The following is a 16082-nucleotide window of genomic DNA, read 5'->3' on the forward strand; positions in this document are numbered from 1 at the left end:
AAAATGTGGTATCATAATCTCGTGACCTGTGCAAAGTAACTCCGTGAGCTTTTCCATCCGATGAATCATGATCCCTGTTCATATCCCGAATACCATGTGTAACGGTGCCTCGCCATGTTGCTCTCCATCATTAGACATGCTCGGGCCCCTCATTCCAAATAACGCCACCAAATGCCGCCTACTCAACTGAGTCGAACGTGTACTTTAGTCCTCTTGAATATCCTCCTCGTTGTCCGTCTCGAGGAGGTCCAAGAGACTAGGGTGCGGTTCGCCACAACACGGGCAGATGCCAAGCTCGTCATCGTCGCCCATCATATCCTCAATGTCCTCCATGGGGTAGCCACTGCTGCGGCAGAACTCGGTCCACTGGCGGTCATCACCATCCCCGTCGCGGCTCTTGGGCACCCTCTTCCAGATCGTCAAGTCCCGACGGCTAGGCGCGGACTTGGGATGGCCTGTCTCACGGGGCGCAGGAGGCATGATGGGCTCCTTAGGATGATAGTGGCCTTCATCAGTTTCATTTCCAGGGTCAGAGTCGGAATCACCGTCGTCTTCCCGCTTTGCCTTTATTGTCTTCCAGGCCCGAACAACACGCGCGCAGCTCGAGATGCCCGGCAGAGGCTTCAGGGAGTTTTTGACTTGAACAAACGAGGGCAAGCCAGCAAGAAAGAGGCCCTCGTCGCGCAGAAGCCCAGTAAGCTCTGCGGTGGCCTTGCTGCCAGCATCGTCAATCGGAAGACCGGTGACCTGCAACTCATTCAGAGAACAACCGAGCTCGTGTGATGCCACGTCGTGCAGGTCGCTGCTAGGCATAGGGAGAAAGTCGTCGATAAAGTTCACCAAGTCAATCCTAAGCGACTCAAGGCCAGGAAGCAGCTTGGGACGGACTAGCTTTTTGTCATGCTTGGGATCGAAGGGAGGACGGAGGGCACGCAGGAAATCCGTCACTTGAGCCCACGTGTAGCAGCGGAAGCCGCCACGGGCATAGGTTCGCTCACTGACGCGAGGAATCGTCCGCAGTGTGATGTCGCTCTTCAGAGACGGGTGGTAGGATCGCTCAAGCTTGTGCTTTCGCTTCTTGTCGTCGTAAAACTGGGCGACGATGCGGAAGTTGACATGCTTGATGTCCTTTCGGAATCCAAAGTCCAGCTCGGCAAAGTTTCTGACGGCATGTTCATTCGTGAAAGTGAAAGTGTTGTGGCTCCAGAACATACGGCTGCCTTCGTCGTGCATCGCCTTGCATGTCGCCAAGAAGTGGATGGCGATTTGATTACCGCGGCTTTTCTCCTGTGCTGTGAGGTTGTCCGGCGTGAGTTTCATCAAGGGGTCGATAATCGTATCCTTCGAGGTCATCGAGTACTTGAGAATGCGCAGGAGGACCTCTGTTGGAAGGTACGGAAAGGAGCGAGTTCTTGAAGAGGGGTCTTGTTTCCGCCTGGCACCTGCTTGGAGGTTCTGGTAGTTGGCGGATACAGGTGACCAAGAGATGCCGTTTTCTCGGAGCAGTTTTTTCAGCTTCGCATTCTCCTCAGCGAGAGCCTGATTCGATGACCTGAGAGGCTGATTGTAGTAGGCTTCGGCCTGATCCTCGACATCACGGCACTCCCATGGCATGATCTCCTGACTATGGATTAGCGTGCAACAAAAGTAAAGCAGAAAACAGATAGACCCACGAATTCTCGGTTTGCCATGGCGATGGATTGGGCTGCAGAGTCCGGCGAGGTTGCGAATTAGGAGGGTTCCTCGGCCTCGTGGCAGGTATGAATGGGTCTCGGTCTGTCGAGGTGGAATGCGGGCGCGGATGAGGGACTCGAAAATTTGATCCGCCGATTTGGAGTTCGGCAATCTTTTGTTGCTGGACGAGAAGTGGATGGGGGTTGAATTTGCAAGTTCCGGCCAGAGCGTTGTTCAAGGCTCAAAGAGACAACGCCACTGATTAGGTAGGTTGAACCTTGACGTTGGTGACGCAGGGTACAACAGTTGGTCGGAGTGAGTACGGAGAACAGCGAGTGACCTTGCGATGCGACTCGCGACTGGAGAAAGAATAAAAAGTGAAACGAAGGTTGGAAGGGGAAAAAAAAGAGATAGATGTGGTTCGGGCGTTCGTCTTGACGTTATGATGGAATGGAAATAAAAGTCAGCCAAGCCGACAATCGGATGTCGGTCGGGTGAACAAATTGGCGGTAAGATGAGAGAGGAAGAAATTCCTCAGTGGCCGAGTCGTAGGTAACAAGTCGGCAGTGACGGATGACGATGCCCGAATGAGGGAGTCCTGGCCGTGGTCGGTTCGGGCTATCGAGTCGTTGAAGAGGTTAATCACTAGCGTATCCGTAGAAAGGTGACAAAAGCTCGCAGCTGAGTCGGGTCGGAATCGGCTTGTCGGTTTTTCGCGCCGTCTGCTGGCCCGCCTGTTCTATTGTGATTCAGGGTCAGCGAGGGTGAAGGCAGACTGAAGTAAATCAATCTAAGCGGACCTGACGTGGTTCATCAGTGGGGATTGAACTCTGGGCGTAGATGAAGGAAGGAAAAGAAGGGGCGGTGGAGGGTTGATGTTGAAGGGAGCAATCACGAGGGAAAAAAAAAGGTTCCAGAGATGAGAGATGACGAGGGGTAAATGCGAAGCGACGCCGCCGGGAGAGGTGGCAGATCTGCGCGTAGGCGAGGGAAGGAAAGTGGACGGGACGGGGATGAGGCAGGTGAGGACTGGACGGACCTTCTGGTGGAGTGCGGGTGACGGTGACGGCGGCCAGTGGCAGCAAGAATCGCCGACGTTTGTTTCTTCTTTGGTCCTTATTTCCCTTTCCGCCTGTCTGGCTGTGGTGGATGGCCGTGCTTGCCTACCTTACCTTACTCAGGTGGTAGGTGAGGTCGGTGAGGTAAGGAAGGTGCCTGCTCCCACGTTCGGCAGGCAAGCGACGTTGCGCCGTCTCAGGCTCTTCAGCTTTGACGGTGCCGATGTCCGCCGAAACTCCGACGTGAGCTTCTTTGCTGGAAGGCAGGCAGGCTGTAGACCGCACCTTCTTCTTTCCTAGGTACCTCTGTCTTCAGACCACGAGACTGACTGCCGGTATCAATCTGCAGGCGCTGGGTTCGGGAAAGAATCATTTAATGTGAGATACTTGTCTTAGACTATTAATTCGCCTGGCATCTAGGTAGTCACCTCGCTGCGGAGTAGCGAGCTTGAGGTGGGATGGGGTTGCAATCCTCGCGCCTGCTGTAGGCGAATGTGTTTAACGACGGTAGGAACTGTTGCATTTGACGGGGGAAAGTGCTGAACGGAACGAGAACTGTTGTATCTTTCCTGGACGGGAAGCGCACGCAGCAACTGCCACGACACACGAGACACTGGACGAGGCAATTGGCCGGCTGAATCATGATTTAGTGGGGCATCCTGCGACTGCCCGACGGCGATTACTCGCAGATTGGATGCATTGATTGAAGATTCCCATGAGTAGTTGGATGGACGATATGACGATGCTTTTGGGGGAAGATGAGGGAAGCAACCACAGAAACGAAGCAGTGATGAGCAGGGACGGCAGGGGCAGGGGCAAGAGGTACCTAGCGTAAGGTACCTACCTATACAGGGGTGGGTACGAAGTACTTGAGGTAGCTTCCGAATCTGCTCTGGGCTCTTGGAGTCAATTGCAGCCGTATGGAAACGAATGGTCGGACGTTCAGCAATCAGAGATGAGAATCGCTTCTTTTCTTTGGTGGAATCGTCTTTGACAAACAGCGATTGGATATGCTCTACCAACGTGCCAAACTGCCTGGGTATCCAGAAGTAGGCCAGGAAGAAAACAAGCGCCTAACATGCGCAAACATGGCTGTCTCGCTCTCCATCTTGACCTAATGTATGTCTTGGATTGATCGATCCCGATCTGGACTTACACCGAAGGGCAGCCGCAGTTCGCAGTGCTGCATACGAGGTACCATGCAATGTTCTTTACATAAGGTGGATAGGAAAGTAAACAGAGTGCGCCTACCTGCCTTGACATAAGGTGCATTATGTAAGGCTGGAGAGAGGTGTCAAAGGCAGGAAAGGAGACACGAGGGCAAGTACGGATGCCCCGTTGTAGCTTCCCGATCACGATCGTTGTTTGGTGGCAGCATCGGGCTCGTCAGTCACGGCATTGTGGGAGTTGCCGATAGAGCACCTCAGTCTGATCCTCCAAATCACGCAAAAACTCTTACCCCAGATAATCGGAGTAACCACTAATCGTTTCTCCTCTGTCTCTCCGTGGCTGTCAATGCCTTCAGCCTTTTTGTCTGTGCCTCTCGCATCTGCATCGCGACTGGACTATGGAGAACAAAAATGCCACACAGACCGGCGACAGCTGACGCCGCTGGCACAAGTCGCAATCGAAAGGCTAAATCGAAGCTCGGATTGCGCTACTTTGTCTGGGCATTTATTGATTGAAGACCTACGCTCCCCACTGGCAGGCTACCTTCGTAAGTGAAGCTCGACCGAGGAGCTCATGTGTTAAGTAGGAATTCCCATGGTTCATGTGCACTGCACGCAATGCCACATAGCAGCAGATTCGCTCCCATGGAGCACTCCACGCCCAGTGCCGATATCAACATCAACCCAGCTCCGACCACGCAAACAAGACGATCAATGATGAATTTAACCCCATAAAACGCGTCGTTCATCGAGACTTTCATGGAGCTGCCTACCTACCTACCTTGCTACCTTACCTCATGGAACCCCATTTGCCCGTGGTGCCACTGCGGGCTGGCCCCTTCTATGGTAGGCAGGAACGAACGCCATCTGCCCCTCTGCTCTTGACGTCATGATGTCTCGCCCATTTGCTGCTCTGCAGCTCAAGCTCCCTAACCTCCGCGCGACCGACACTGCGACCCGTGGTCACTCGGCCGTCGCTCAGTCACTAGCTAGCTACCCTACCTTAGGTAATTCCTTTTGAGACCTTTCCCAACGTGCTTTTTCGATGATGAAATCGGTCGTGCCTGGCTGCACGTAGCTACAGCAATGAGGTCAGCTCGCCTGAGGGGCCGCCCTAGGTAGGAGGGGGTTCAAATACTCCTTCTACAAGAACCTCCCTCGTGCAACTCAATGTCTTCTCCTGTACTTTTCTCACGATCCATCATTCGGACTGTTCAATTCAATCGACGCGTTCAATCCCATTCAAGACTAATCAATCCTCCCAAAACCACAAACAAACTCCCAAGAACCCCTTTCATCATGTCTTTCTCAAACACTTCCACCGGCAGCAAGCCCGCCGATCCCTATAAGGCAGCCAACCAGGACAACGATGTCTCCGTCAAGGATAAGGTCGAGGCCTTTGTCAGCTTCGCCGACAAGACCAAGTTTGCCATGATGACCACCAGAGATGCAAAGTCTGGCGCTCTCGTCTCTCGCGCCATGGCTCTGGCCGCAACGGTTCGTTTCCTACCCTGACGCCTCTCACGAGCTCTTTCTTTCTAACATCTACCCAGGAAAACGGCGGCATTGATCTGCTGTTCCACACCAACACCGAGTCCAACAAGACGGATGAGATTGACAGCGATCCCCACATCAACATCTCCTTCATCAACAGCTCAGGTGATTGGGCCTCCGTCTCTGGTGTCTCTAGCGTCATTACCGATCGTTCGCTGGTAAAGAAGCACTACAGCCCTGCACTCAAGGCGTGGGTCGGTGACCTCGGTGACGGCACCCACGACGGCTCTGAGAACGATCCCCGCATCGGTATCATCCGCGTCAAGACCGTCAGCATCACCTATGCCCTCAGCAACGCTACCTTCATCGGCAAGGTCGCCCAGCTGGCCGAGGGTGTCGTGACCGGCAGCCCGGCAAAGGTCAATAAGTTGAGAGAAGTCTCCTCCCAGGAGGTCGAGCAGTACCGCTCAGCTTCCTCTTGAGCTAAGATGCGTAAGAGTTGTAATAATGGCGGCGGCATGTAATAATAGCACAAAGTAGATGAAGGTTATCGGCGGAATAAGCCGCAAAACCCCGCCCAGTCACGGGATATGAATGACGATTATTGCTTCCCATAGTCCGCAGCCCAGCTTTTGTCAAACGTCTCAGTGTTCACTGCAAACTCGCGAATGTAGTCGCGCTCCAGCTCGTGTGCCCTTCTGCCGAGCAGAACCATGCTGTGAAGCGGACCACCCAGGATCTCATCCGTATCGCACAGCTCCTTCAGCGTGCCAGCAACATACTTCTCAGTCTTGCCTCCCACGCGCGCCGCTCCAATAGCCAGGCTATCAGGCGTATACACGCCCTCCTTCTTATCCTCTTCAATCTCGAGCATCTGCGCAGCGCACTGTCCGACAGTCATGTACCGAGGCGGCTGGTAGACCCTCCGTCCCCTCGCCATATCTTCGAGGCTCTGCTCCTTGACCTTGATGTCGAGCAGAACGAGCGTGTGCAGACCGATATCGCGGTTCTCCTTAATGCGGTCGTAAAAGGAGGCCGGCTTCCAGGTGTCGGTGAAAAAGACCATAGAGACGGTCTGGCCAAAGTTGTAGAGCTGCAAGCCGGTGGCGCCGATGCCGGACATGATGGAGGCGTTGGGAACGGTGGCGACGGGGATGGAGAGCTCGCGGGCGCGGAGGACGAGGTCGGTGTGCGTTGTCGCGCCAAAGGGATCGCCGACGACGCAGAAGGCTACATCTTCGGTTTGGGCGTCGCGGAGGATCTCGTCGCTGTTGGATTCGACCATTTCGCGGTCTGCGACTACGATTTCGCGGCCGTAGTAGGCTTCCTAGATGGTTTGACGCAAGTGTTAGAACTATTCTCTTTCCCGATGACAGGTTTTGTCTAAAGGACCAGGCGCACCAAGACGGCCTTGTCGACGAGAAGGATGCTCGTGTAGGCTTCAAGGTAGACTCGTGAGGCCTTCTTGACGACTTCGAGGCCCTTGACTGTGATGTCGGTCTCGTCGGAGAGACCTAGTCCTACGAGGTACAGCATTCTGGCGGTTGTTCTTCTGCAACTTTCCGAGGGGAGTATTGGCGCGTGCTCGAATATCTGGTCACAGGCAGTCGTTCAATAAGTATGAAAATTCGTCGAAGTTGGGCGTAACTTTTTTCTTCCACACCTTGGAGGGGGAATTGGATGGAGGGGTAGGTATCTTTTTTTTTTAGCGCTACAACCCCACCATCGCACCCCCTGGACCCTGTCTCGCCTGGCCCCTCCCAATTCTGATCCCCAACCCCTGCAGCCTCACTCGACCCCAGCTCGTCTTCCCAGGCTTTAAATTTCATCATCGAACGCGTCTGGTCAAGCTCTGTAACCATCAACCACGCTATTGCTCGTCGCGAGTCCTGCCCAACAAACAAATCCGACTTGGACTTTTTCGACGTATCTCCCCTCTTCAGATCGCGAAGCTGCCGACGAGGAGCACCGTCACCAAGTACCTACCTCCACAGAGAACCCAGCCACGAAACCCAAACAATGGCCGACAAGAAAGCAAGCGCCTACGGCGCGCCTGCAGGCGACACCGACTTCCGCAAGACCTACGACCTAGACGAATACGCAGCCAAAGCCAAAGACCGCGAGGCCAAAGAAAAAGAAGAAGCCAAAGCCCGATACGAGGCTAAGCTCGCGGGCAAGAAATACTACAAGCCCCTGACGGGAGACGAGACCCTCACGCAGGCGCGGCGCAACGTCCTGGACCTCAGCGCGCAGGTCGGCAAGACGCAGCTCGTGCCCGCGGGCGCGGGTGTGGGCAAGAGAGGCCGCGGCGCGGGATTCTACTGCGAGCCGTGTGATCTCACGTTCAAGGACAACAAGCAGTTTGTGGAGCACTTGAATACGCCGCAGCACTTGGCCAACACGGGGCAGAAGACCGAGGTCAAGAGGGCGAGTGCGGAGGAGGTGAGGGAGAGGATTGAATGGCACTGGCAGAGGAAGCTTGATCTGGAAAAGGAGAAGGCGACGAGTTTGCAGGATAGGCTTGCGCTACGTGAGGAGGAGAATGCCAAGGAGGCGGAGGAGAGGAGGAAGAAGAGGAAAGACGCGGATGAAAGGAGAAAGACCGAGAAAGAGGCGGCGGAGAAGGTTAAGATGGAATATGGAGATGATGTGAGGATTGAGGGCGAGCATGATGAGGATGATATGATGGCTGCGATGGGGATTACGGGGTTCGGAGGGACGAAGAAGAAATAAGCTATGGTGGGAGAGGCGGGCGATTCCGAGAGCTGTACGATGATCAGGACGCGAGCAATGATACCCTTGTTTGGCAACACGATGGGAAGAGAGATCCCAATCTTCGAAGAGTCATCATGGACGTGTGAAGATGTGAATTGATTCGAAGCGGTGCGTCGGTTCTAGGTACGGTAAGTCTTCACTGTCCCCAACCACAAAACTGACATTCCTTCACCGAAGTTCTGTCGGTCTGTCTCGGTGAGATAGCTGACCGAAGCCCCTCAGATACCGGCACCTCGAACCCCTGCAGCTCGGGTAACTCCACCTTCGCATTGGCTCCGATTTCGACAACCAGCCCGCGGTCGGGTCCGTTTGCCGCCATCAGCAACCTCTCCACGCTGGATATTTCCAGTCCTTTCCCACCTCACTCGAACAAGGCACTGGAGCAAACGACGAAAATTCGAGCCAACAAAGCCGGCATCTGAACGACTGCCTTCTTTTCTCTTCAATTTACGTCAGTCGAAGCCGCATCGAATTATTTAAACGAGCATTACCCCACGCGCCCCTACTGTCAGCTTTCCCTCAATTATTCGTTCGTGACGTCTCCAAGCGCAAACAACTCGAGACTCGGTTTTGGTGTCACCGTCGATCGATCCTTGCCGCCCGACACATACACACGGACCTATACACAGACAGCTACAACGATACACAGATTAGAGCCTTGCGACACCATGGCATCGTCCTCTGCAGCTGCGGCGTCGCTGCTGGGTCGGCAGCTCAAGGAGATGCAAACGGGAAAGGACATTCCCGGTATCTCGTGCGGTCTGGTCAATGACAACAGCATCTTTGAGTGGGAGGTGATGCTCATGATCAGCGACGACTGCAAGTATTATGGAGGTATGTTTTCTCCCTTTTGCTTGCTTCTTGTTCAAAGTAGACTCGGCCCTTCGAGCTTACCAAGCTGGCTATGCCACCTCCCCCTCCAAACCTCACCTCCTGCTCGCGCGCAATAGGCTGACATACTTCTCTCCCCAAAAACAGGAGGCAACTTCCGCGCCAGACTCACCTTCCCGGCAAACTACCCCCTTATGCCGCCCTCTCTCACCTTCCAGACGCCCATCCCCTTCCACCCAAACATCTACCCGGACGGCCGGCTCTGCATCTCCATCCTTCACCCGCCCGAGGAGGACCAGTACGGCTACGAGGCGGCCTCGGAGCGGTGGAGCCCCGTTCAGAGCCCTGAGACGATTCTGCTGAGCACCATCAGCCTCTTCCACGGACCTAACGACGAGTCGCCCGCCAACGTCGAGGCCGCACGCATGTTTCGCGAGGAGCGCGAGGGCAAGAATAAGGACTTTCGGAGACGGTGTCGGGCTTGTGTTAGAGAGAGCTTGGGGGAGGATTGAGTGGAGTAATCCCGGGAGAATTGCTCCTTGAGACGTTGAGCCCCGGGTTTGATGGGAGTCATTGGGATGGCTAGGATGGAGAGTAGATGTGATCTATCTTGCGACCGGCTGGTTGGGTGATTTTCACGAGGCATTAACGAGAGAAGGGCGAAATCTTGACGAGCGTCCTGCATCATGGAGTTTGGAGATATCTACAGCATTGAAGCAGGCTGGGTTGGCAATCAAATTGACGCCTTTTTAATTCTTAAAGGAGTACTCAATATTGCAAGGGTATCTACGTTTGCACGTAAAGTTTGCATATCCTCTCAGGTTTCTTGGGGGCCTCAGCCAGTCCCTGTGGGTAAATGGAAACGATCATGTTCTTTGATCACCACCATCCACCCCCTTGGGCTCTGAGCTTCACGTAACGTAACTCGCTATGCCGTCGCACCTCTCTCCTGGGTTAGGTCGATGGCTTCTCCCTCAGCCTCGAGGCCTTTCGTTCCTAATCCTCTCGTTCTAACATCACCTCCCTCTCTACAGAGTGTGTTCTCCGTTGCCTCTGCCATCTGTCTTGCAGAGTACGACAAAACACGACGATCAACGTCTAAGAAAGAGCGCGCGATTTATTCCCACGCCCGCATGAGCCTCCAGCCTCTCCCCGTCTCCAAGCCCTAGAATTTCCAACGCTTGCCCATTTATTCGAATGGGCAAGCTGGCGTTTCCCCGGGACAAGCCATAGTCCACAGCTAAGCCCCTCCAACCGCGTCCGGTAGTAGGACTTACGCAGGGGGCGGTCGTTGAAAAGCCCTCCTTTATCCCGGGCGCCACAGTTGCCTACAGGAGATCAGGCATGTTGGTTGGAGAAGGGAGCTCCAAGCTGCGGTTTTGGGGTCGAACTGAAAGTGAGGATGGTGAGGTCAGTACTAGCGTATTCAGTCGGCGTGGCTTCTGGGCCTTTTCTTTTTGACCAGTGTTGATGATTGCGTCTTCTCCCTCAGGGTACTTTGAGGCCAGATTTGTGTTGGAGCATAGAGCTCCGTGTCCACGGTCTCGGTAGTGCCCCGAGTTCTAGTGACAAGTTCGATTTTGCCACGACGCCAACGACGACAAACACATGAATCGTACACGTACTGCAAAGAATCATACCTAGTAGCAACGAGAACGGCGAAAGACAGCTGGCTCGATTTTAAGCCTCATTTCTGAAAAAGTTCCAGCCGCTAGTCGTTGGTTCTGAATTCGGCGGCGCCGACATACCAAGCAGGCAGGAAACTTCCGCGGCTGAACATCCATGTCTCACACAAACACAAAGTAGTCAAAGCCGGGAGAGAAGGTAACTAAACTGCGCCAAAGCCGTTCTTGTCAATGTCGTGTTTTCCTGCCCCGCACTGAGCCCTGCCATCAGCCTACACCCCTTTGCTATCCAAGCTAATAGGCAACTAGGAGCTCGTAGCTTGTCGAATATCACGAGATTGTCCTCGCATCAACATACCCGTCACCCCACATAGTGGCTCAATTATTGGCCAGCATTGGCCAGCACCGTTGGGCGTGACCTTTTGTTTAAACCTTTAGCCCCCTTCAAGCTAGAACGACTTTTATCTCAGAGTTCATTGCGAGGGGACGAGGCTTAGCCAAGCCCACGCTCACGCCATCCCACTGACTGCTAAGAAGCCAAGAATCTGAATGGTCGTGATGAGGGTTCTTCTCCGTGTCCACACCGAGCTTAACTCGGTGTATCATGACGGAAGCGAGTTAGAACGGCCCGTTAGTCAAATCGGTCAAACGGAACAAATCCAGTCGTAAGACCAACCCCCATGCGCTTTAATAACCAGTCACGATGCGTCATTGTTGGAGCCGCAATGTCGGGTGCTACCGAACCAGTCCTCGTCTTACGAACCAGCCCTACGTGACTGCACGGCATTCTTAGTCTTGAGATAGAGTTCGCGCCAGAACAAGACACCTCCCCCCCGTTCAACTGCCTTGGCTGTGATGATCTCAGCGTTAAGCTTATTGCTAAGTCAAATTTGGGTTGATGTCCATCAGCGTGAGGTGGGTCCAGGCCGTACGGCCTACTTGCTTCGTGACATCGACATGCTCTGGAGATGATTGCAAGCTCTAGGCAACCACATTGGAACGTTGGTAGTTGAGGTGAACTAGTCAAGTACCACTAGCACGGAAGGGCCCGTCTGTATGGGGGCTTGGGGTAACAACCTAGGCGGTAAACCTATCACCTGGCAAGTTAGATCTGAATCCTATCAACGTTAACTGTCGAAAAATCTACTAGATCTACTCCGTCGCTATTATTTTGAGTCCTACCTACTAAGCTTTTCCAGACGATCATGCCAATGTCTGGCTGTTTGTGGCATCAAGAAAGCGATGCTGGAGGCTTGTTGCCCTGTATTGAGTATACGAGCCAATCCACACTCAATGAGATGACGTTACATGTAGGCAATCAGATGTAACTATCGGGCTCAACGCAGATTATCTTACGACTGAGACTGCCGTATTTCTGTTATATATTAGTTCATGAATCTCTCCCCATTTCCCGAGAACGATTATGAGCAGCAGCGTTCTCACCTGGAACTCGCAAAGTCAGAGCTGAAACATTCCCCTTCAACAGTCTTCCCTTACTTCCTATCGATCCTTTCTGAAGACTCCTTTTTGGAACCAAAACCCAACTATCGCAACGGTCGTAACGACAGCACTGAGACCTTTGAGCTCTTGCGTTCAGAAATCTTCCTATCCCCAATTCAACCTCCAAATATATCCACTGAGTATATGACGGATCCGATTACAGTCGCGGCCATCGGCGCAGCGGCTACGGTTGCTGTATGCCTTATTACGACAGCCGCCCCCGAGATCAAACAGGCCCTTCGATGCCGTAGGACCGGACGGCTGTTTCGCAAGCTCAACAAGGCCTTGCAATGTCCAGAAAGTAAGATTCAGCTAGTTCACTTGATAGTATCTGGCACATCATGCGGAGACTTAAGTTCAAACGCTGACGTGGCATGGTAGAGAACTATTGTGACATTACTCGTTTTATTGAAAAGATATACGACAGACAGCGCCGAGGAAGTTCTCTGACTGCTTTTCAACAGGCGGAACTGGCTCGTGCTGAACAAATTTGGTCTACTCTGTGAGGTGAGTCGATGGCTACTAGCTTCAAGATATCGTTTAATCGTATGCCGAGATTGACAAAACGTCTAGAGTTGAGTCATGACAAAGATCGTTATATGGAAAGGAACGTGTACATACTTAGTCATAGTCGTCTTTTATTCTTCTTTCGACCTCAACAATAATTACCTAATGAAAACTTCCCCCACGTTTTCCGTGTTTAACTAACCATGACGCTGGGTAAGTACGTAGATTGTGATAGACTGGAATTCGAACTTCTAGGCCGTTGCGTTGCAATCCACTTTGACTAGAGCCAGAAGAGATGATCGGATTGCTGAATTGAATTGTGATCAAAGAAGCGCTGAGTCGCTCGCTGTGTCACATTAAGACGTCCATCTACACCTTGGAATCCCGTATGGGGAATCTTAGAGTTCGGAGCCTACAAACTTGTCGAGGCCTTCGGACTCAAAACCCTCGAAATCATGGATCTTCTAACCATTTTCAGTGAGCGAGGCGCATCGTTTTTGTATCACAAGCCCAATTCTCAAAAGTCAGATGAACGTTTCCATTTGTTTGAGCACAACGTGTTTGCTATGGAGTCTCTATGAAAGCAACATCGTATGCTCGTCTCAGATCAGTCATGAGTTTGGGGGAATATGGTGCTCCCAGCGCGGTATACAAGCAACAAGCAGAAGAAGAAAGCAAAAGAGTACAATGCCGCTTGCTCAAGATTGATGAATCAAGGAAAATGGGTATCTGGGTATCAGAATCAGAAGCTCTTGACGATGGGAACGCGCTTTCCGATGATGCCGTCTGCCTCGTCAACCTGCAACTGCAGGGCGAGAGAGTCGGCGCCTTCGTACTTGCCCTTCTGCTTCCAGAAGAAGTCCTTGCCTGACTTGGTCTTGGCGCGGAATGTAGCTTCGGCCTCGACGTTCATCTTGAACATTGTGAAGAAGGAGGAGCCTACGCAGTACTTCTTGGGCGGGCACTTGAGGTTGATGGTGGCAGACCTGGTTAGGATCTCTCCCTCGGTGTCTTCCTCGGTCTAGATTGGTCATGCAATTAGCGAACTGTTTTGAGATATATCGATTGATGGAGACGATTGCTTACGGTGGTCTTCTGCACCTGCCAGGAGAACTCAGTCGTAACCTTACTCTTTCCAATGAGCGGGATGCCGGCCTCAGCTTCGACAGCAACGCGGCCACCCACGTTCCACTGGTTCGCAACGCTGAGAGTGTGCGACCTAGTGACGGCATCCATCGTCATGATCGTGATGATTTGCTCAGCGGTGGAGTTACGGTTGTCGACAATCTGGGATCCAACAGTCATGGTCTGTCCGGGGCCGGAAGGCATGATGTTGTCCGTGAAGCCAGAGTAAGCAATGTTGCTGATGGACACGGACTGAAGCTCGTCGAGGAAGTCGAAGCCGAGATGGCCGATCAGACCGATGTTGCAGTACTGCACGCGCATACGGCCGAGGATGCCGGATCCGACGGGGACCTTTTGCATCGGGGGAGGGTCGCGGAGGACCTGGCCCATGGCAGAGTAAGTCTTTCCGCTGGTGGTTGTGAAGTTGAAGCCATGGAAGGAACCACGGTTCTCGAGAACCCAGAATTCCTTGATGCGGTCGCCGTTCTCGAACTTGAAAACGCCGGCATCGGCCCAGCCTTCAAGTTTCTGTTGAATACCATGTCAGACTTATGGTTTCCAGTACCCTGGAGAACGAAAAGGAAAAAGAAAAAAAGAAAGAAAAAACTGTACTTACGCTGGTGATTGAACTTGCGTTTCCACTGCTGCTAGTAGCGTTGATGGCGCGCATGTTGGTAGACCCAGTGAAGAACTGAATAGAATCAAATGGCCCGTTGAGTTCCTCAGAGTGACAGTTGGCAGAGTTGCTATCAATAAGATTGATGTCACCGACATCGACCGAAACGAAGGCATCGCTGGTGGCGACTGTCAAAGAGTTGGGAACGGTGCCCGACGCAGCGTCCTGGCGCTTGACTCTGTTCGGCTCCGGCGTCTGCGTCGGGCGGATAGACTTTGTGAGGGAGTCTTTGAGGCGCTCGAGGCCCTCGAGATCAAGAGGACCGTGGTCTATGATGGTTGGCGTGATATTTTCCAAGGGCGCCGAAATGACCTTGACACCTCGAGCATCGACGCTGCCGACGGGAGAGGACAATGCGAGGCCGGGGAGGAGAGCAGCACCTACCAAGAGGTGCTTGAAAAAGAGTGTGTTGAAAGACATGTTTTCGCACAAGAAAAGAAGGACTGTTTCAAAAAAGATCGACAAGTTCAGAAAAGAACGACTGTGGTGTTGGAAGCGAAGGAAGTTGTTGAGAGACAGGCTGCTGAGGGGACGTTCGTTGATGTCCTCAACCTCCCGTCTTTATACAACTCGTCTTATCTCCATGACCCATGACATCTTTATCTGTTATACCCAAAGAACAGCGCAATATAGACGCCGATAAACTAAACGGTCACACTGACCCGTCTCGAATAGAACCAGACTTCCAGAGTAGTGACCAAGTGGGGCGCGCCTAGTCTTGCGATGCTAGTCAGGGGAAGGGATGGTAGCCTTTCTGGGCTCTCGGCGAAATGGAGACCAGACGAACGTCTTCTTACATAGTATTGCCTAGGATCATGTTATTTATGGTATGATGGACTGCGAGGAGTTTCGCATGTTGTGGAGTAGGGGTATTCCGCACCCACACGCTGGGTATCCCGCACCAATACTAGGCTCGTTCGAGCAAAAAGTGGGCGGCACGTGAGTGTACCGCCGCAGCAGCTACTTCTGGCCCGGATTCACTATTATTCCGGCAGTTTTTGGATAGGAAGGCGCGCTCACTTCCCTCTGCACCTTCTTTTACACTTTTCTTTACATTTCCTTCTACTTTTCAGAGTCAAAACAACGACTTCATAAGTAATTCTTTACTTAGTAGAAATATGTCTTAAGAACCCACGTTTTAGTATAAAAAAAAGCAACTTTCCTATTTCAAAAATAACTAAAAATGAGGTATTTAGGCAAGGGAAATACGCGTTAATACAGAGGGAGGCAGGAGCGCGCATGGCCTAACGTAGTACGTGACTACCGTCGAGGCGGTGCAATCACGTGCCGCCCACCTTTTGCTTGAACGAGCCTAGTATGGGTGCGGGATACCCAACGTGTGGGTGCGGAATACCCATACTCCATGTTGTGCAGGCCTCACTGTCTTCCAGAACTTAATTTTGAGGAACGTCACATTGAATGGGGGTTTCAGCGTCACATGGAGGTAGATCTTCTCATGCTGAAGCAGGTATCCTGGACACATGCGAAGCTACCACCTGCAAAGCGTTCAGCTACGCCTCAGCCGATAGCCTCGAAAGTCCTCAGACGTGCCAATGAGAGAAAACGGGCACACCCTCAATTCCCTTGCCGATACTTGCCGATAAGAGCGGTCGCGGGCGGTCTACCAGCGCAATCTTCACGAAAACGA

At 52.8% G+C, this 16082-nt stretch overlaps 7 protein-coding genes across 7 annotated transcripts; 4 read left to right on the forward strand and 3 right to left on the reverse strand.

The window, feature by feature from the left end:
- Positions 1–204: 204 nt before the first annotated feature.
- On the reverse strand, positions 205–1691 carry CCOS01_04927 (uncharacterized protein; the record flags this gene model as incomplete). The annotated part of the gene is made up of 2 exons (XM_060453108.1): positions 205–1620; positions 1674–1691. 2 exons carry the CDS (start codon positions 1689–1691, stop codon positions 205–207), a joined length of 1434 nt encoding a protein of 477 aa, XP_060317066.1.
- Positions 1692–4660: 2969 nt separating this feature from the next.
- CCOS01_04928 (uncharacterized protein) lies at positions 4661–4786 on the forward strand (the record flags this gene model as incomplete). The annotated part of the gene is made up of 1 exon (XM_060453109.1): positions 4661–4786. The coding sequence occupies one exon, from the start codon at positions 4661–4663 to the stop codon at positions 4784–4786; it is 126 nt and encodes a 41-aa protein (XP_060317067.1).
- Positions 4787–5200: 414 nt separating this feature from the next.
- CCOS01_04929 (pyridoxamine 5'-phosphate oxidase) lies at positions 5201–5877 on the forward strand (the record flags this gene model as incomplete). The annotated part of the gene is made up of 2 exons (XM_060453110.1): positions 5201–5398; positions 5455–5877. 2 exons carry the CDS (start codon positions 5201–5203, stop codon positions 5875–5877), a joined length of 621 nt encoding a protein of 206 aa, XP_060317068.1.
- A 119-nt stretch (positions 5878–5996) lies between these two features.
- On the reverse strand, positions 5997–6931 carry CCOS01_04930 (diphthine synthase; the record flags this gene model as incomplete). Its single annotated transcript, XM_060453111.1, has 2 exons — positions 5997–6722; positions 6797–6931. The coding sequence occupies 2 exons, from the start codon at positions 6929–6931 to the stop codon at positions 5997–5999; spliced, it is 861 nt and encodes a 286-aa protein (XP_060317069.1).
- A 483-nt stretch (positions 6932–7414) lies between these two features.
- On the forward strand, positions 7415–8128 carry CCOS01_04931 (uncharacterized protein; the record flags this gene model as incomplete). Its single annotated transcript, XM_060453112.1, has 1 exon — positions 7415–8128. One exon carries the CDS (start codon positions 7415–7417, stop codon positions 8126–8128), a length of 714 nt encoding a protein of 237 aa, XP_060317070.1.
- Positions 8129–8838: 710 nt separating this feature from the next.
- CCOS01_04932 (ubiquitin-conjugating enzyme) lies at positions 8839–9513 on the forward strand (the record flags this gene model as incomplete). Its single annotated transcript, XM_060453113.1, has 2 exons — positions 8839–9004; positions 9149–9513. 2 exons carry the CDS (start codon positions 8839–8841, stop codon positions 9511–9513), a joined length of 531 nt encoding a protein of 176 aa, XP_060317071.1.
- Positions 9514–13375: 3862 nt separating this feature from the next.
- CCOS01_04933 (uncharacterized protein) lies at positions 13376–14854 on the reverse strand (the record flags this gene model as incomplete). The annotated part of the gene is made up of 3 exons (XM_060453114.1): positions 13376–13654; positions 13720–14286; positions 14375–14854. The coding sequence occupies 3 exons, from the start codon at positions 14852–14854 to the stop codon at positions 13376–13378; spliced, it is 1326 nt and encodes a 441-aa protein (XP_060317072.1).
- Between the last annotated feature and the right edge of the window lie 1228 nt (positions 14855–16082).

This window comes from Colletotrichum costaricense, assembly GCF_030867565.1.
Source record: "Colletotrichum costaricense strain IMI 309622 chromosome Unknown Scaffold_4.1, whole genome shotgun sequence".
NCBI classification, from domain to species: domain Eukaryota; kingdom Fungi; phylum Ascomycota; class Sordariomycetes; order Glomerellales; family Glomerellaceae; genus Colletotrichum; species Colletotrichum costaricense.